The following is a 21,975-nucleotide window of genomic DNA, read 5'->3' as shown; positions in this document are numbered from 1 at the left end:
TCGATCTTGTACTACAAATTACTAACACCTGAATGCAGCTAAAGGGGAGTGAGTCGTGCCTAATACGCTGAAGTTAAAAACGCATCGCAGTAGGAATTCAATAGGTGGAAACTATTTAAACAGAAGGTTATTTGAGATTGAGGTTTACATTTAAACTCCGCGAGGTTATTTGTACGCAGTCGCGGACGAAGTTCCAGTTGTTACTTTATGAATAGATATAAATGTTTAAGACCTATCTCAGACGTTTTTCCACAATAAACTCGGATCTTGAAGAAGCACACCTGCTGGAATAAAGATTTATTATTCGTCAGATGGCGCTATATTCTCTATAAGCACCTATTTGAGTTTGATGCGCGTGGCTGGCCAACGACCGCAGACACAAACTATTGCTCTAGGCGCTGTGAAAAGACAGTCACTGCTCAAGGTAAGCATCTAGTTTGTAACTGAGGATGTGGTGGGCAGTACGTAGTCCTGCTCGGGGCGAAGGCGGTTAGTGTCTACTTAATGTTGGCTTGCTTGATTTTTAGTCTCGTAGGTGCCCTTCCTGCGTGAGCCCACTGGCTTAAACAATGTCTTACGCATATTCACAGGACGTCCCGGATGCGTGTTGTTTATTTGAGCAATTCACATGTAGTCACTGAACACACACTTTCTTCTATGTCAGTTTACAGAGAGAAAAAAGAATATGATATTATAGCGCAAAAGGAGTGCAGAAGGATCTAAAATAAATAACTTATTTCAAGGGGGCGTTTATTTCACTCATATAATTTTTATTCTTTCTCTGGAACGCGTAAAGATACAACGACGAATCAATCCATATATATGAAGATAATCCATTCGGTCGTCAGGGAGCTCGTTTTCCGACATCGTTGGCCAAGTAATCGTTCTGAAAACGTTGAAAAATTAATACAGTAGAATATTAGCTGTATCAATTCTTTAAAGGTAAGTAAATAAAAAGTATTATTTCTGTTGTTTTTTTTCATTAGCAATTACTGTATATTCCTATTTTTTATATCCAAGCAACGATATACTTGCAGTAAAATAAGCACAAATAATGTCGTACTGATAAAAATGTAATTTACCTTGGTCGTTTGACTTTTATTTTATTTATTCAACATGTCTCATTAAATGTCAAACTGTAATCACTTTGTATGACCTACGAGCGACCTTTAAGAAGGAGCACGGCGGTAAAGCAAATCACTGTTAGACATTTTATGATACTATATAAAATTACAGCTGACATAAAATGCAGCTACGCTTAAGTTTATATTAGTCAGTATCATTATAGAATAGGCGTGTCCTTCGAGGATTCTACGGACTGACGCAAAACCACAATTTTAATAATGAAAACAATAGAAATCTAAATGATAATTAGCGTAAAAACTTCTGGACGTCTTTGTTTCGTAGTCAATATGCACAAACAAAGAATCTTTTGGTCGTATGTAACTGAAACTAAAAATGAATTAAAAAGATATTTTCCTCTGTTGGGGACAATTGACTAAACATAATACGTTCAGTAAAGTCAATAAACTTGTTTTAAAACTAGTGATTTCGTGCGTTTTGCTAGCAGTTTTGAAATTTTCACATAGACAAAATAGATTTTGATAAAATCCAGTTTTTATTTTGCTTCAGCCGGTTTGAATGATGCTCTATGATGGATATGATGTGAAATGTCTCTTAACCTTGAACATCAAAACATTTATAAATTCTTAACATCTCTAAACTATTTCTACGGAAGAGCAGAACAATTTTATTAGAAGGCATTGTGGAAATGTTTTTATTAATTTATAAACATTGTTTACTTGTTTAGGATTATTTCAATATTTTGAGGTAAATCCTCATGCAGCTATAATTGTCTTAGTCCGTCAGATTATGAATGCAGCTATAATTGTCTTATTCCGTCAGATTATGAAATAGATGAATTGATAATATAATTTTCCAGACAAGTAAATTCTGTAGTTCAGAATGACGTGTAAAATGATAAAATATTATCTGTATATTTATCCTTCTCTTGATTATAGTGAGTGACCGTCTGATATTTTGAATTATTTTAAAAGTAGCACTAAATTACAGCAACTGCGAACCATTTCTTTTTGACATTCTTTAATGAGAAAGGTTAATGTAAATAAGGTAGCCTTTCCTACCCGAATTGTGCTGAAGACATAGACTACGTCGTCCATCCCCCGCAGGTACAGAGGTACATTTTCAGATTTACACCGCTAAAATCAGGTGTTCGATTCCCCTTGGTGGAGTCAGCAGGTAGTCTGATGTGGCTTTGCTATATGAAAAACACACACACTACGTCGTCCACATACGTATATTAATTTTCCTTGTTAACTTACACTTTATAATATTCCTTTCGTTACGATTACTATAGCAAAAAAATAAATTTATTTTTTTTCTCAAAAGTTATTATAATGTTCGTGTTAAGGTAAAAATAAATATATCCCAAGAAACTGCGTAATATTCAGCTCCGTAAAGAGAAAAGTAAGGTTTTGATATGCATAACACTTGACATAAAAGAGGTTTTTGTATGCCATAGCACAAACGACCTTCTCCTCTACAGCAGTTTAAAACTGTAAGTATATCATGTAATGAGTGTGAATGGCAGATTTTACAGATGAGCCTTGACTAGAGTAGTTGCTAATGAGATATTACACCTATACTAAAGACAACAACAAAAGGATAGCTGATGCTATCTGAACAGGTTGTTTTGAATACAGTGTGTTTCATGACCAAATATTTAATGTTGCTGACTTTAAATCTGACAAAATAAAGGACACTTGTTGAAAGTGTTCGGGTTTTATCTACTTTTTTTTTTTAAGCTGAATAGCATACAATAGGTTAGCTGTGCTGTGTCCACTACGAGTATCAAAACATGGTTTCTGGCAATGTAAACTTTCAGACTTGTTACTTGGGGGTTTACTTGTTACTTTACTAGAGAAATGTGTCATCGTTTTCTTGTACCCTTTTACTGTCGAGAGCTAAACAACGGCAGGTTTTAAACATTTTTCTTATGCTACAGTCAGTGATTTATAACCTGATAGTAAATCTACCATTATACATATTTTATATGTTTTTGTTAAGCTACAGTCAGCAATTTATAACCTGATGGTAAATTTACCATTATACATACTTTATATGTTTTTGTTAGGCTACAGTCAGTAATTTATAACCTGATGGTAAATTTACCATTATACATATTTTATATGTTTTTGTTAGGCTACAGTCAGTGATTTATAACCTGATAGTAAACCTACCATTATACATATTGAATCTTCCTTTTATCGTTTGATTATTAGTCTTCTTATTTTTAATTTCAGCGCTAACGTTCTGCCACTTTCTGAAGTACTTTCACACTTTACACATTCTAACTCCGGGTTTTAAGAATATTTTGAATTCCAGAGTATTTTAATCATATATTTAGGGAAAATAAATTTAAAATGTTATTGTTTGTAGTCATTTTTCATCCACGATTCTAAAATAATCCGAAATTTATTTCATTAAATTAACTGTCTTTCCGTCGGGTCAGCGGTAAGTTCTTGGACTTAAATGCTAGAGTCCGGGGTTCGATTTTCTGAGGTGATACTGTTCAGAAAGCCCCGTTGTGTAACTTTACGCTAAAATAATAACTTCATCAGAAACTTAATTAAGCAACGTTAGAAATACGCAGATGATTCACCGGCAAGGTATAACACTTTCAACGCTAAAATACTGACTTGAGTACTTAAGGTAAACACAGGGCAAATAGTCTGTTTTGCAGTTTTGCATTTAAACTAATTAATCAAAGTATTAAAGTATTTTTTCATGATGTAAAAGTGTATTCCCATTAAAGTTGCTTTTAAACATGTTTACGACATTTTTTACTCCATAATAATAATTAATTATAAAGCACTAGATCGGCGCAAATGATGTAATAATCATTGTAGAAACCGTCACTCAGATGGTGACCTTTTAACGAAGTTTATACTATAATCATGTTGAGATATGTTACGGATATTATTGACATGTTATTCTATGTATAATAATTTTTGAATCGATAAATAAGCAGCTAAAAGTAGTTATCTCAGTTTGTAAAACGTTCTGGTTGTATACGCTAACGTACTTCAACCACAATTCTTATTGCAAATGTTCTTAAACACGAAACAAATCTGGAGTACGAAATTTAAGAGAAGAAAGACAGATACGATAAAACTTTTATACGTTTTAAAATTTCCGTATGCGCTTTGAAACGTGAGTTGGTGGCAAATTTTATTGCCCTAGTGCAGTAGATTTAACACGCACATACTTTACCAAACTCTACACTTCGTTACAAACTCTGTGCTGAAGATGGTAGAAGTGAGCAGAAGATAAAGCGTTTGTTACTTCATACGTGTTCTCACATAAAACTACCGATAGTTAATTCTTTCTTGCGTAGAGCATAAATACAGGTTGAAAATACTTTTGTACTTAATATACCAATTATGAATGTTAAGCTTGGGACATGAAAAATATACTAAACCTTCATTTTCTGCTATCCATGTTGCCAGATAGTGTTTCATAAATTGCAAGTCAAATAGCTAAAACTGATACATTGGTAAAACTCTTTACACATTTTGCTTTAGTGCAAATTTATTTTTTCAAGATGCAGAATGTATGCTGTTTACTTACGTACAATGTACCAAACGTTAACCTCACCCTCTATTCAGGCATCCACTTAATATCGGGCTGTTCGACACAATGTTTGAGAAGGCGTTTAGAGCGTCTAGATCGATTCTTTCATCGAAAAGAATGTCTGTAGCTCTTTCACGGATGCCAGTAAAGAGTTAAAGTGACGAGTACGACTTTGAAGTTTATGTTCAGATTGAAATTCAAGAGCTATGATTCTCGAGGAGAATAACAAGTTAGAGATAATGAGACGGATAATATTCCGTTGTTGACTCGTAATAACTCTTCTTTATCAGGGTGAAAAGTAACTTTATGAGGAAATCATGGTTGGCCCTAAAATTTAGGTATTTTCTCAGTGTTTTTCACTGCTCAGAAAGTTGTGCTACCAGAATGTTCTCCACCCCTTTTTCACAGCACACAGCAGCTTGAGCTGTTGGAACAATAAAGAGAGGGCCAACGAACTCAAGAATGAAGCGCAAACCGTGCACATCATACGCTTTCATTCATTAACTGTTTATAGTTTGCACTCTAAGCACTACTGAAGCTATGTTTGCATTGTTATAACTAATACAGATATCTCAGCAATTGTTATACCCTAAAATGTCCGGATGAATGTTACACCAGTGCCTTTTTCTGCTCCTAATCTGAATCCGAAACCTTTTCACTATATAACCTTTTCACGAAAAAACTGGACCCTAATGAAGGGCATTTTAACCATTAAAATGTATATATATATGAAAATCTCTGTTCTCTCCGCATGTAATCCAGTGTGACCCAGAGTTAAATTAAAATATCTCTTAAATGTGTAAAAAATAATTTATTTCTCATATTGAATACGTTTTGTACACATTTTTTTTTCACAATATCTATAAAAATAATTTGATGGCTTGCCTTTTTGTAGTATAAGTATTTAGTATAAAAATGTTAACACGCTTACAAATGATACATCTGATGACATTTTAGCGAACAATGAAAAATAAAAGAAAAGCTTATCAGATTTTTAACGCATTCATCGCTTACATCTTTTTAGCCCGACAGGACTAAAAGCATATAGCCCGACAGGCTTTGCTATAAGAAAACATACATACAGGTTACCTCGATAAGGTGCATACCTGTTCAATGCTTAGGTGTTTTTTCACTGAAAAGGTGTATATATATAAGTACTCACTGTGCGCCTGTTTTTATCCTGGCAAGGTACATACCTGCTCATTTTCTACGTGTTTTTTACAATTACAAGGTACATACACTGATTGCGTGACTTTGAAGTTGAACGCTTAACTTGAGCAAGGAATTAAAAATAACGAATAAACCTCATTTTGATTAGAGGCTTGTGTGTTTTTAAAAGTACACACATATATAATTGCTAAAATATATACATTCTGGCTAAAAAATGCTTTCATGGTGTTCATTATGCTGAATATTATTATAGATGCGAAACATGTACAAACTTGAAAATCATTTTCAAAACGACTTTTTCTTTTGGAAATAAATTCGCCTTCAAGATATATATATATGTATTCACTGGCTTTAATGTTACGAGGATTTAAAATTATAATTTTTAAACAATGTCAAGTGTTTTTATGTCGCAGTGATTTTCTTTGTTAAAGTTGTAAATCTCATAACAAATACGAGTAATTTTGAAATATATACGTTAAATGCTGTTCCCACCCGTTGTTGTATCCACAAGTAAACTAAAAGGACATTGTTTACTTGACACTGCTTCCTGTCTAGTTGGGTAATTATGCCAATTTGCCTGTCTGATATTGTTGTTTTTTAATTGGATAAACTTCAAGAAACAGATGTGTCTTTGTTATATCTAACTCAAATAGCCATTATGACATCATACATAATAACAGCTTACAAAATATTTATACGAGAGAATTTTGTGACTAGAATTGCTAGGCTTTCATTATTTTCTGAAACTGATAGTCCGTGTGTAGGACTAAAGATGCAGTTGTATGCAAAATACACTAAATAAGCGACCTCTGAATAATTCTTTTCGAAACAATTAACCCAATCTTATACACAAGGGTGGAAACAGCTTAGTTTTAATATCCCTGTTCTAAACAATTGATCCTTCATGTGTGTTTCTACATGCAAAAGTAAGAGAGAGAATAAAACTTAGATTAAGTTTGTTTATCTAATCTGTATGAATGATGCGCGCGCACAAATGTGTGTACTAGGTGTACTCTCTTAGGACTCCCGAAAGTGTTCTGTTTATAGAAAAAAATTAAGAATAACAAATATTTTTATTATTGGTTTTGTGTGCTCTGCTGTGTTATAGGCAACATAGTGCATAACTCTTCTTGTGATTCATGGCATGCGCATGTTTTACTGACTTCACGACAGTACAAATTGTACGTTAGCGTTCTTTATGAGACATCATTTTAATGTATACTGACTGAATGACTGACAGACAACACAACACTATAAGATGGTGTAAGTGGTTAAAACAAGTGGCCTCACCAGTTCGTTTCCACCTCCTTTCGGGAAGTAATGATACTTTATTACCATGATTCCAGGCAAAGACTGTAAAGTAAGTAACATTAGAGATTATCCAAAAGCTACTATGCCGCTAGACAAAATTTCTAAATAAAGCTACATTTATGTATGCACAGACGACATTTTCACTCAACAAACATTATATCAATTATGATAAGAGTTCAATTGGTCAAAACGATTAGTAACGATTGTACTGAAGCTCATAAAGATGACTGAACTGAGCCTAATGAAAGAAAGCTAGTTAAGTATACATGATGTTTTTGGAGCAGAAACAAAATAATGTTATTTCAATTATTAACTGAATTAGAAGGCTGAGCTCATCCACTATAAAGTTTTCTACTTAATTTTTATTTTAAAATATCGCTAATGTGCGTTAAAAGTTACTGAAATATTTAATTAACTCATTGTGACATACAAATAGATCATATGGTTTAGCTCCTGGACCAGAAAATCGTCAGTTACATTCATCTAGTATTGTGTTAACCTCATATCTGTGAGGCACAAAGAAATTTCTATCAAACAAAAAACAATGAAAAGCACCAAAAACTCACATCAAAAACAAAAATAAATTACAAAATATAAGTGTAAAAGTAAAAATTATTGTTCAGGATGTCATGTTTAAAGACATACTTGATATACATTCACAGAGGGAATTTTAAATAAAAACATGTTTACTCATTAGAAACACGTGACTTTTTGTGTTTGTAAAAACAATAATTTTACTAGAGTATTTTTCTTTTCTATTTCTAAAACAAACATGTGATGAATCATCTTCAGACATAATTTTAAGCTTCTCAGCCGTTTAGATATGTATAAATTATTAATGCTCATATTCCAAGACGAATTCAAAATTGTATTATTTGACCGTTAACCTATTGGACTACTTATTTCTTTTGAAATTTAAGTAAAGTTACTAGCTGACGATATAGTATGGAAGGCAAAATTGTAGATTAAGTTTCTTTGTTTTTTTATTTCCGGAAAGCAACACGAGGACTTTCTACGTTAGCCGTCCCTAATTTACCAGTATAAACTAGAGAGAAAGTAGCTAGTCATCACCACCCACCGCCAACACTTGGACAACTCTTTTACTAACGTATAGTGGGATTGACTGTGATTTTATAACGCCCTCACGACTGAAAGGGTGAGCATGTTTGGTCTGATGGGGATTCGAACCTACGATTCTCAGATTACGAGTCAAGCACCCTAGCCACCTGACCATGTCGGGCCGCTAGAGAATGAGACTGAACATTATTAGCGTGGTTGATTAGAGAAATGTAATTATTGATACAGAAGGAACAACTGTTGACAAAATAGGCTATCTAATAATAGATACTATGATGGTACAGTACTGGACGAGTCAGGCGAAGGGGTTAAATAGTTATTTGATAGGTTTGATGGTAAACGGAATTACTATAGAGTTGGAACAAATATTACAAGACTAAGATAATGTTACTTTTACAATCTGAGGAAATTCTCAGATTTAAATGAAAGTAGAATGTAACAAGTAAGGAGTTTGCTTTTTAGAGACAAATATTAATAACGACACTAAGTGTGGAGAACAAGTAAAATGTAAGAGAGTAATGAAACAAAAATACATCTTCATACGGAATAAATGTTGACGTGAACAAGGTATTTAAGTGTCACGTATCGTGAAAACGTAGATCTCTGTCTTCCTTAAAAAAAAAAAACGACAGTTGAAGACACTTAAAATGTTGTGTGAGAGACGAATGATGAAGATAAGCTACATGGAAAAAACTAATGAGGGAGTTTTGGAAAGACAAAAGACAGTTGATGGAGTTAAACGTATGGAAGTAAAGATACGCTACTTTGGACATTTAATTAGGTCTGAGGGAAGGGTTTGCAGAAATGTGGGCGGGTAAAATGGAAGGAAGAAGAGCAAGAGACAGGCAGAGACCAATTTGGTTTAGAGACATTAGGAAATGTATTGTAGACGAGTTCAGGTATTGAGAACTAGAGAACAATAGATATACTTGGTAGTAGACCACCTGAATTAAGGATTAATTAACAAATGTATCTAACGTTGGTGACCAAACAAGGTATGAGCTGAAATCATACAACGTGTACAAAACTTGTGATGTCAAATAATATCTTTTAAATGTGTAAAAGTATTTTATTTTACATTCTCAAAAATGATTCCTTGTTAAACTTTTGTTTTTAGTAGAGAGATATAATGAACTCGCGTGAAATATATTGCTGTTTGTTATGATTATTAGAATATTTTTCTTGCCAATCTCTAAAGGATCTACTTAACAAAAGAAAATTCACTTTAAAAAGAGGATCGAACTTTAGAACCATGTTGCATATTTTTATGATAAACAGTTATACTTCTATTTCTGGAAGATTTCAATCGCCCACGGGGGTGGATGGTAGGTAATTCTAGACTGCCAAGGATATTGTGAAACTGACAACAACAAGTGAAAATAAGCTATATTACAGTTAGTAAGTAGAGCTGTTGTAGTTAGTATAATATACTACAAGAACAACAGCAACACGGCGCTGTTGACTAGTTTAGTGTTTCTCAACTTTTCAGATACCACGTGTTGCCTCCCTACACCGTAGCAGACCAATAAAATACAAGTATCATGAAAAATCATTACTGTTTAGAAATAATTATTCTGTCAATTTTTTGTTGGTGTTCGCGAGATTCAACAGACCGCCAAGGCCGTTGTGATGGATCAATGGTTAAAAAAACACTGCAGTTTAGTCAATTACTTATAAAGTAGGGACGACTAGCACAGATATCTGTTGATAGATTTGCGCAAAATTCACCAAGAAGCAAAAATTATTCCTTTTTAGTCAGTATGTTGGTTCTTCGTCTGAATCTTCTGTCGTCTCCATCGGTTTATTTATTCATCAGTGTTTATTATATTTGTCTGCTATACTGATTGCTCGCTAACTTCTTTATCTGTGTTTTGTATTATCATTCAACAGGTAGTTCCAGCATTTGAAAAAAAAATCACCGTTTTGTGTGTTGGTATATTAATATGTTTCAATTAATAGGTTTTAATTTGATTAAACATTATAATCATATGTCAATGTGTCTATTCGTTTACCTACTTTCTGGATTTATGTTTTCTTTAATTATTTTTATCTGTCCTCTTTAAATCTATTTCCTTTGTATACAAATCTTACTTGCGTGTTCAACGTTTTCTCCAAGCATTTACTAGACAATTTGTAAATATTTTTTCGTTTAGGTTGCATCCTTCATTTATTGTTTTGTGGTTGATTTACCACTTAAGCATCATTGGTGCTATTTGCTTTGGAGTATGAGACCTTTTTTTAATTTTTGCAGTAAAAAGAAATGAGATAATAGTTTCACAAATTGACCAACTGTCATTCATTTTATAAACTATGTAAATTAAGGCATTACGTGGATTAATATGAGGTTTACTTGCTTTAGCTCACCAAATGTTAATTAATTTACCAGCATTTACGGTTGGAAACATTATCTGGTTAACTTAAAGACCTAATTAGTCTTAGAGTGAAGACTCTTGTCCTCCCTAGCCTTGGGACTTGTTTTAGCTTTTAAGGCTGAGTTAACTTAAAGACATTTACTAATAAGTGTTAAATCTGTTTAAACGAATTTTGCTTTAAAGATTTTAAACAAAGACAGAATATACTACCATTGTTAAAATCATCAATTATTCGAACACTCTCTAACTTATTGCAATATAATTTAATTTGAAATTGTTATGCTTAAGGTTTACAAATTATTTGAGTATCTACATAATTATAATAGTATCATGTGTGAGTGTGTGGAATGTTTTCTAAATTTCATTATACTATACAAAAATGAAATTATGAGTAGGGAGGTACGGACGATTTCACCATACGCGTAATGGAATGGGGGGATGTAGATAATATTGTGTATCGCTAAGGAAAAGATATCTTGGGTATGTATTTGTAATTTATCAGAACACCATTTCAGACAACAGTATTCATGTGTTACGGTTTTTTATGTGAATTTCCTCAATGCTTATAGACACTTAGAGTACCTGTACCTTTACCTACTCTGTTTTATAACTTGCCCCAACGCGCAGATTCTGAAGGTCTCACAGATCTGAAGTCTCTTATTAAATAAATCCATCAGCTTGTTATCTTTGATCAGACAATTTGGCTCCAAGTGCCTTTTGTATACAAGAGCTGTTTTAGTGGACATAAGTGTTATAGAAAGGTTTAATATCGAAATCATTAAGATGTACCTACCACTACCAGATTCGTCCAGAACTCTACGTTCCTAATCTAATGACTGAGTAATATAGCCAGGCTACTTAACTGTTAACTTAACTTTGCATTTAATAAATTTTGTGCATTGACGTATAAAATACCACAACCAAAAGAATGTTTCGTGCGTGAAGCACAGGTTTCCCCCTAGTATTGACAAAAAAAGGATTTAATTTAAATTCATATAAACATAATAGAAGGCTTTATGAAGAGTTTCTATTCTAAACATGTTTTGTAGAATTCTTACACTGACTTTAATAACTTTTTTCATATTTCAGTATTTGAACAGACATTTTTTAATTCATATGTAAGTAAGATAAATCACCACAACTTATTGTGATAGTTTTTTCACGTACTTCTGTAAGAAAATATATTTATTCCTTCTAATAAACATATTAATAAGTAAATAAAAAGCGTTTATTGATCCAATCAAAGAAAAAGGAGACATATCGAGTTATTGTTAGCGTTTGTACGATGGTAATGTCAACTGCTGAACTCTCCCATTAGGCTGACAGCAAAGAAAGAGATGATTAGGGAGTCTTAATAAAGAGGCTAAAACAAACAACCAAACCCAAACAAACAAATAAAATTAACGTTGTATTGAAGGATGAAGATATACATTGTTTAAAGAACGAACATTCTAATCGATTGAGTGGTGGACAAGTTGATACACTAATTAAAAACGCCTGGTTGAATGGACAAATACAATGGTAGACAAGAAGTGATTGGAGTATCAGAAGGATACGTTGAAGACAAGACAAAAGTAATGACACAAATAAAATAAGGTTCATTGAGGACAAGACGCAACCAATAACCTACAAACGAACCAAAGGATTTTCATATATTTAATCAATGTAGCAAAACGTTTATAGAGCAGAATTTAGTTATTGATAAATGAACCTACGAAAACGTTTATAATAAACGATAAAACTTTCTTCAATAAGCTTTTTATTTTCTACAAGTAAACACTATTTGAAATGTTGTATCTTATAGATTGAAAGAATAAAGTGCATATCCACACATTCAACTTGTATTCACATAGTGAGTGTCGATAGTTTACCTCATATTTATATACATACATATAAACTGAGGTACCCTTGGTTTTTTCAGGCTATGAGCTCAACAAAAAATGCCAGGGTATATGTTATGATGATTAACGCAAAAATCCTAACTTTCATGCAATTTATTTACAACATAACGTATTATTACAGTATTCATTATTATCTCACCAAAAGTCTTGTATAAAGCTTTAAGAACTCAGTATGTATATACTTAAAACAAGGTTTGTTGTAACTTAGCAAAAACAAGCCGAAACAAAAAATAAATAAAAATACAAAATGCTGCATTAATTGAAAAGTTTTCAGGATACAAGCTGTAATGTGGGATTATAAAATTTACCCTAGATTTTGGAGGTGATTTTGGAAGTAGGACCCACATTGCGGTGGGAACACACCGTCTATCATTCTTAACTTCCATTCACCAGTCTCACATTAGACATAAAAATATAAATTAGGAGAGCTCGATGTGGGTGCTCCATCTCCCTTCACTGCCTGCAGACAGCTGTGGGAAGATGACTGCTTTCCCAGGTGAAGGAGAAAAAAAGTTAATTGAAATAAAAAAGAAAAAGGAAATAAGATAATAAATGCTAAATAACAGCAATAATTGGGATGCGAACTCCCAGTAACATGTCTCTTGTCCATAACTATTATTTCTATTAGTTTGCCCAATTTGCCCCCGAAGAAGAAATATTCACCTTTCGACAGCGCTCTGGTTATAAGATTTTTATTCATTTCTATCAAGACTTCCTGAACTTACGTGTTTTTACAACATCATGAATCTTAATAAGTTTGCTTGAGATTGGCCCAGTGACCTAGGAGTAGTTACATAACGAATAGACACAGAAACAAACAGGAACACTGAGTTTTGTACTTTAAATATATAGATATGTACATACATAAAAAACACAAAAAAGAACAACAGTGAAACGGGCAGATAAGTTTGGTATGAAGACTGGTATTTAGATTGTCCGGTAAAGTGGTATAAGAGAAAAAGTATTGAGAAAAATCAATTAGTGTTCTTTGAGGAACATATCTCTTGATCAATGTCAAAATAAAATGTTATCCACTGAAAAACGGATCTTTCGATCTATGCCAAAATAAATTGGTGTCCCCTAAGGAACAGACCTCTTGATCTTTGTCATTGTTTGGACATACTCGAAGAAGATTGGAAAGAAACTAATTACTGCAGTACTATGTTGCTAGTAAAGGTAAATGTTGTCAACTAGTTGGTATTATAGAGGACAATTATAAATTAAAGTGAATAAACGTTAATATGGCCAACAAAATTATTTTATTACCTAGTAATTAAGAAGAATGAAAATCGTATACAATGTAGCATTTTCCACAATTCAGAAATATAATATAAATTTAAAATTGATTATACAAATAAACCAGTGCAAAATAATGAAGGAAATGTAGTTGAAAGAGTAGCATGAGCCACAGTATCTAATTGAAACTTAAGTTAGCTAGTTACATTGTAAATAAATATGAAAACATAATTCAATTTTGTAATGTAAATGGTACTTTAACTCATCTTTAATTACAGATAATATACAGTATTTATAGTTTAGAAGAAAGAAGTAGCTATAGCATTTTTACATTACGTTCCCATCAACAAAATCTGATAAGTAAAAGAAATCTTAAGACCTTCATTGTTATCTACCCTGTCATTAGAATATTTTTCGCACACAAAATCTATCTAAATAATACGCTTGCGTTTGTTTGTCCTGAACTTTTCTCACAACTTTCTCTATCAAGCGCTACAAATATAATATAATTAAAAAGGCTCTTTATATGTGGAGTCCAAATTGCACATTAGTTTTTTTATTCAGAATTATCTTAGCTGTTTTTTCTTAGTCAAACCTTTTAATACAATAACTGTGCTACACACTGACACTGTTATTGTTATTAAGTGACGACTGGCTCCAAATAGTTTTGATTTCAACTTAATTTTTCTTTGTAAAGTCTTTCATACAGGCAACACTTAACACACGTGTAATCTCCTAAAAAACGAACCTGACGCTAAATACAATTTCATTGGGCCTTCTCGACTTATTTACACCTAAAATATACCTGCGCAGATAGTTGAAACCATATAATCATGATTTTGTGAACATGCATTCAGATGTTCCTACATACCAGATAAGTTACTTTTATTACAACTTTACCATTCCTTTACTTTGCAATAATAAAGCTTTGGTAAGTTTTGTAGACTTCTCTAAAACCTTTTACCTACTTATTTCTTTAGTACGGGTCTTTGTTTGTGAGTTTCTTTGTTTCAACTCATAAAACCTTGTCATACATCGAGTGCTCATAACTGTTTCATACTCTGTACATTATTACAAGTACTACTACTTTACCTTATTGTTTGCTTTACGTATAGTTTTTATTAAATAAAGTTACATTACATCTACGTGAGTTTATTTTTCTGATTGCGTATTTTTCTCAGTTTTTTGAATGATCTAATACATAATGTGTACAAGGAAACATAGCTTAAATAGTGTGTGTCAAAATGATAGAATCAGGAAAATTCAAGCGAAGAGCATGAAAACTACCGCAAATGTTTTACGGGTTCCAGTTAGTTTCTTTTTAATAGTTTTGCTTGATAGTAAATTGTTTCTGTCTAAATAACTGATATCATCAGCTATTCGGACGACAAAGTTTTAATATTACTCGCATCCGAACAACTTGCACTTATCAGTATCTCAGCTGAGTCTTTTAGTAACTATTATTTTTCTATTTGCAGAAAAGTTGGATATTATTGATTACTCATTTTCTGTTTCAACGTATTCTATGTTGACACTTTAGTAAATTAAATGTTTAACTATATAAGAATCATAACACCAAACTTACATTTTTATTCTTAATGACATGTTATAAAATTACCAAATATAACGACGAAGTTACAAAAATTGGCAGGTGCATTTATGCAACCCAAGTTGTGGTTTGGTTTGTTTTGAATTTCGCACAAAGCTATACAAGACTATCTGCGCTAGCCGTGTCTAATTTAGCAGTGTAAGACTACAGGGAAGGCAGCTAGTCATCACCGCTCACCACCAACTCTTGGGCTACTTTTTTACCAACGAATAGTGGGATTGACCGTCACTTTATAACGCTGCCATGGCTGAAAGGGGGAGGATGTTTTGTGTAACGGGAATCCAAACCCGCCACCCTCAAATTGTGATTTGAACGTCCCTAACCACCTGGTCATGCCGGGCCTCTCAATTTGTGATCGCTACATGATTTAAGCTGTTGGAATATGTACATTTCAACCTTCAACATGGTTATATCTACATGCAACACATAGTTCAATAAAATCCAGCAAACTGCTAACTGTTTTGTGTATGAGAACGGTTAGATGGATTTTGTTTTTCAAATATCAAACAAAGGAGCAGGAAGTAATTTCTATTTTAAACTGAATTTCCTTAGAAATACGTTTTTAGTATTTTGTAATGATACTAAATATGTTATTACTTTATTTTCTGTATAATTTTATTTTTACAAAGGTTCATTAACTTGTAATAAATACTTTAATTCACAGTTGTTGTGTTTCTATAGTCCTCCGCTAGGACAGCGATAAGTCGTCGGATTTACAAGGCTATAATCAAGGGTTTAATTTCCCTCGGTAGACACAGCAGACAGCCCGTTGTGGCTTTGCTATAAGAAATCAACACAATCACACGTTTCTATAAGCTGGTGGCTACAGTACTCGACTTGCAATTCGTTCGTCAAGATTTCCTTGATAATGTTATTTCTGTGTTATCTTTGGTTGAGAAATGAGCAAGAATTTATTTAATGCAGAAAAGATATTAAGTTTACTTGCTTGAAATGAAGAGCTAAGATAAAAAATATAAAGAGCTAGCACGAAATAAATGTGGGAAGAAATATGTATGTGATAGGAGAAATACAAAACCTACATTTTTTTTTTCCGTTGGTGCTATGGTATAAACAGACTTTTATGTTTAAAAAAAACTACATAAGGTAATTTAAAGTGGCCTTGTAACCAGATTTCCTCATTATATGATGCCACCAGTGATGCAACTGAGAGTGCAAGTTTTGTTTTAAAGCTCATTCTCTCACTGATTAATTATTAGCACTTTTGCAATCATTACTGAAATTAAAATACAATTGAACATTTCGCGATGATATATTTTATACTACATACTGTTAATTATAATGTTCGAACTTGTCTGTAATCTTTTTGAAATATTGAGGGCATGTTGAGCATTTTAAATGATTTGCACTGTATTACTGTATTCTTAAAATGAAATAAAATGTATTGCACTGCCACCTATGTTAATTTTCTTTTATGAATGAGTTCGGCATATCTATTTCACACTCCTGTGACAGCTTGCAAAGCTGTAAGTTTTGCGAATCTCCGTAATCTTGTGCCACATGTGATTATACATATGTAACCTCTTAACACTTAACCTATAAACCTAGGAGCCGTGTATAAATTGGAACGCTTGTCCGGGCTGCAAATTATGGCTGTATACTAATAATTGTTACTGTAATTAGACAAACAGATTTCAATCTTTGTTTCAAAATTTCTTGAAAAATCTGTAAGCAAACTTCAGCAACTTGTCTTTTAGCATTTTTAAATTTTTAATGTAGCGCTGGGTAATTAGGAGAGATATATTACCACTGAAAAAAACAGCACACATTTACGGCATGTGTTTAAAGAACGCAGCGTAAACGTTTCTACACACTCTAAGCGTCACCCACCTAAATGTTTTAAATTACTGTATACAAGGGGATGAGCAAAATCAGGTAAAATAGCTAAGAGTGTTTGTGGTGTTTTTATGGTTTGATTCCGTATAAATAAAGATAGATATGAGTCTTATGTTAAGGATTTAGAATTAAAGTCAGTTTACGAGCAGGTCTATAATAAGCAATTAGTATTATGGTTGCTATATCACGCATTTTTTTTTTTTTTTTACAGTTGTATCTAAGATTTAGCTAATAAACGTGATTAACATGTTTTTCACATTAAAAACATATTGAATTATTTTACGGTTAATCTGCTAATGTCACTAATCTCATATGGAGCTCATCTGTTAAAACTACCAACTGACACTTAATGATAGTTTTTAGAAAGTTGACCCTGAATTCATTAGCTAACATTAACAAAATCTATGGACAACCAGAAGTAATTTGATTCTTGAAGGCGTTTCTTGCTTTCTCACCTTTGAGAAAAGTACAAATTTAAGCACACTTTTCGTGTTTCTAGGGTTCATTAACTATTTGCTTAAACTCCTGTAAAGTACCGGCATCCACTACCTCTGACAGCAAGCAGCTCACTCCATGCATCAGCCACCTATAATGGACGTACTATGCTCAAATCGGGACTCGATTTCCTGCGTTGGATAGAGTGTAAATAGGCCATTGTGTAGCTTTGAGCTATAAAAATAATAACAAGAGCCATATTTCAACCTTGTGTTTTGTTCCTTTGTTCTTTAAAATATAACACAAGAACTCAGAGATTTATCCTGTCGATCCCTCATGTAATCATGTATATATAAATAAAATCGTCTCTCACTCTTCTTCTCTCTAGAGAGAAATTAGAAGATGTTACAATCCCTATGAGATAATTATGTCATTCCTAGAATAATTTTAGTCGCTTTTCTATGAATCCTTTCCAACACATTATTGCAGATAAGGCATACCTAATAATTTGTATGGGACCTGTTGGTTAAAGCGCTCGACTTACAATGTAATATAATGTTTAGGGACAATAAGGGACCTATTTGTTCATTTCAGATGTTCCATCTTCTGAACTAAACTATTAATTAAAATAATTATACAAATATTAAAACCGGCATTTATCATTCAAATTTTCTCTCGGTGGACTCAGTAGATAGCCCGATGTGGCTTTGCTTTTAGGAAAACAGATACAATCACACACGCAAACACACACAAAAAACATCATTCATATATTATCTTAAACTCACTTAAATCTACTATCTCTACGACATTCCAAGACAACTAATCCCAGAGGTCAACTACATTGTTAGAAAAATAAAAATGTCGTAGCTGAATATGACTACTATTTTGTCAAAATCTAGATCTGTATCCCTTACTTTCACTATTTTCAGTATTAAGTATGAAAAGTAATGATGCGTTATCAATTATCTTTACAAACGTAAACACCTCAGTCAGATACCCTCTGAGTCTTATTTTTTTCAAGAGAAAACAATTTCTGAAATCTTAATCTCTCCTGATATGACAGACATCATTCTAATAACCCTTCTCTGAACCCTTTCCAATAATTCAATGTCCTAATTATACTTATAATTCAAATTTTAATAATCCACATGCATTATCCTACGTTTAATATAATTAAAATTCATCTGGACAAATGGTCCAACTCATTAATGATCTAAATCCTTTTAGAAGGCCATCAACATTCTCCTCATAGCTAGCAATACCCAAGATCATTAACATTATCAGCAAAGTTAAGTAATTTAGTGACCATTCCTTTATCTATGTTATTAATAGCAAAGGGCCTAAGACTTAGCCCTGAAGTACCCCACTTGTGACATTAATCCAGTCTGACTGAACTCTATTTATAACAACACTCTGCTTTATTCTATATGGCCACTCTTCTATCCAGTGTACTAACGTATACCCCACACTTATATAGATAGTATTTTACAAGCCTGTTATGCGGCACTTGATCAAATGAATCTGAAAAACCAGGTACACTAAATCTACAGACCTACTCTCATCTAATTAAGTAGTAACCTTTTAAAAGAATGTCAAATGATTTGTGAAGTAAGATAGTTTCTTAGTGAAACCATCTTGTCTATTCAATAAAATTGTAAACTTTGCTAAATGACCATACAAAACATCTTTTATCAGACTCTCGAAATTAGTTCTCCACAAATAATATAAAACCAACAGGCCTATAAATATTAGAACAATTTTTACTTCCTTCCTTGAAAAATGGAGTGACATTATCTAGCTTTTACTCCTTTGGCATATGCCAACTATTCAAAGACTACCAGAAAATAAGTGGCTCATATATCCAATCCTTAACTTTCTTTAAAAACTATTAGGAAAATATTATCTTGCCCAAGAGACTTATCTTTTTTAAAACTTCCAAGTATATTCTTAACAAGCTTAAAATTAATACCATCATCTTGTTCGACCTTATTTGAAAATATTAGTACATGACCTAGCATGGTCTGATGGTTAAGGAGTTCGACTCACAATATCAGAGGCAAGTCGAATCCGCGTCACCGAATATGCTCTTCCTTTCAAACATGGTGACGTCATAATGAGAGAGCCAATCTTACTATTCGTTGGCAAAAGAGCAGCCTAAGAGTTGCTACGGGGTGTCGTTAACTAGCTGCCTTCCTTTCAGTCTGTCAATGATAAATTAGACACGGCTAATGCAGATAGCTTTCGTGTAGTTTTGCATGAAATTCCAATCAAATTAATTTTAGTATACCAAATTCACACTCTGTTTTCGCATATATATATAAAGTAATATACTTGAAAAATATAAAAATTAGTAAAACAAAATTTTCATTTCAGTAAATCTGTATTGATTTTCATTTACGATATCACGTTTTAAAACATGAATATGGAAAGCTTCTTTTATTAGACTCTAGAAGGTTAGCCACTAAATAATAAGATTAATATTTTTACAACTTCCACTGATACTCCAACTACTTTCTTTAGAAATAGGAAAATACAAGCTTCATTCAACAAATCCTGTCCAAAAACTATAGTTTTGAGCTGAAGTTTCTGTGTATTGAATTCAGTACGAACAGCTTCGTCTAATGCAGCTCGTTTATCTTAATCACATTGAACACCTGGCAGGCATTTGGTGGAACTTTCTTTATCCTTCATAGGCCACAAACAAATAGAAGTTATTAATGTTCAATTTAAATCACACACTGTAAAAGTATTTTATCAGCTAATTTTGAATAGTTTGTTTTGTTTTGAATTTCGCGCAAAGCGACACGAGGGTTATCTGCGATAGCCGTCCATAACTTACTAGTGTAAGACTAAAGGGAAAGTAGCTAGTCATCACTACCCACTACCAACTCTTGGGCTACTTTCTCTCCAGTGAATAATGGGATTGACCGTCAAATTTTAACGTTTCCATGGTTGAAAGGGTGAGCATGTTTGATGTGCGAGGAACTCGAGCCCGCGACCTCCAGATTACGAATCGAGTGCCCTAACCACCTGGCCATGCGGGCTTATTTTAACATGATCGTTTAAAATAGTCTTAGCCTATAAAATAAATTGTATTTACTCATTCCACCTTTCAGAATAGAATTATATGAGAAAGAAGAAAACGTAATCAAACAAGTGCTTCTGCCCCCTCTCAACCTTTTAAGGTTTAATTTTATTTAATTCATGAAATGGGCTTATTTTCATGAATATCTATTCCTGAAATTTTGTTTTGTGTCAGGTTATAAATAAATAAGTTCCTAGATATCTTGATAAAGACTAGTTATAAGCTCGCAAAGAAACGCAAGAGTGGTTGAAAAATACGTTTCGGACAGCTTTAAGAGCTTGTAGGTCAGTTAGCTTTAAAAAGGTAAATACTTTTGAACATTTCCATTAGGAAAAAAATCAGAATCCAGTAAGAAATGTTTAAAATACGGTTCTGTATATATACAGTAAAACTAAAAAAAATATCTAAATATAACTGCATTTGACAAATAGTTTTGTTTGAGCATTCTGGAGAAAATGATCTTACTTTACTTATTACTGAATAAAAAAATAAAATAGAGCAAAGTTTAATGAATAACACAATTCACGTGAAGATAAGATATTGAAAAGCTGCAGAGATTTACTAATTGTTAGGAAAATGATTACGTTAAGTCTTAAAGTTTTACTTTCGTTTCTTGCTTATACTCAAAGCTTGTTAACAGTTACCTACTTTCTATTAATATTTTGAATCCCCAATAATGTTCTTTATTTTATATTTGCAGGTTTCTTATTTCTAGAAGTGGTTGAGATATATCCAAACAAATTTTCTACCTAGTGCCATGTTTACTGGTCAACAGCTACGGACAACAATGTTCCTTTTAATAGGACTGCTGATGGGAACGTTTGCTGGGAAAGTAGGTAAGCAGCTCGCACACACTTTCAGAACCACAGTATATACAACAGTTTCGTTGTGATGCTCTTAAAACCGTGTTAGGTATAACAATTTCGTTGGGATGCCCGTAAAACCGTATCATATATAACAATTTCATTTTTATGCTCTTAAAACCGTATCAGTTATAACAGTTTCATTGTAATACCCTTAAAACCGTGTTAGAGATATAACAGTCTCATTGTGATGTCTCCAGAATCACGTAAAATATATAACTGTCTGATTTTGATGCTTCTATAACTACTTTATATATAACAGTTTCATTGTGAAGCCAATAGAACTACAGTATACATAACACTTACATTTTGATGTTTCCAGAACCACATTATACATAACAGTCTCTTTATCATGCTTCCAGAACTTCGTAATATATAACTATCATTTTGACGCCTTCAGAACCACATT

At 32.7% G+C, this 21,975-nt stretch overlaps 1 protein-coding gene across 2 annotated transcripts in view; it reads left to right on the top strand.

Moving 5' to 3' along the window:
• Positions 1-438: 438 nt before the first annotated feature.
• The window catches only part of LOC143222593 (latrophilin Cirl-like), a 91,474-nt gene continuing 69,937 nt past the window's right edge, over positions 439-21,975 (top strand). For both annotated transcript variants that reach the window (XM_076449300.1, XM_076449291.1), the window contains exons 1-2: positions 439-942; positions 21,404-21,539. In XM_076449300.1, coding sequence (XP_076305415.1) covers positions 21,461-21,539 — 79 coding nt within the window. In that variant the 5' untranslated portion in view covers positions 439-942; positions 21,404-21,460. The remainder of the gene's footprint in view (positions 943-21,403; positions 21,540-21,975) is intronic.

Source organism: Tachypleus tridentatus, chromosome 1 (genome assembly GCF_004210375.1).
Source record: "Tachypleus tridentatus isolate NWPU-2018 chromosome 1, ASM421037v1, whole genome shotgun sequence".
In the NCBI taxonomy this organism is placed as follows: domain Eukaryota; kingdom Metazoa; phylum Arthropoda; class Merostomata; order Xiphosura; family Limulidae; genus Tachypleus; species Tachypleus tridentatus.
Note: the sequence above shows the minus strand (reverse complement) of the source record. Positions and strands in the feature narration are given on the sequence as shown.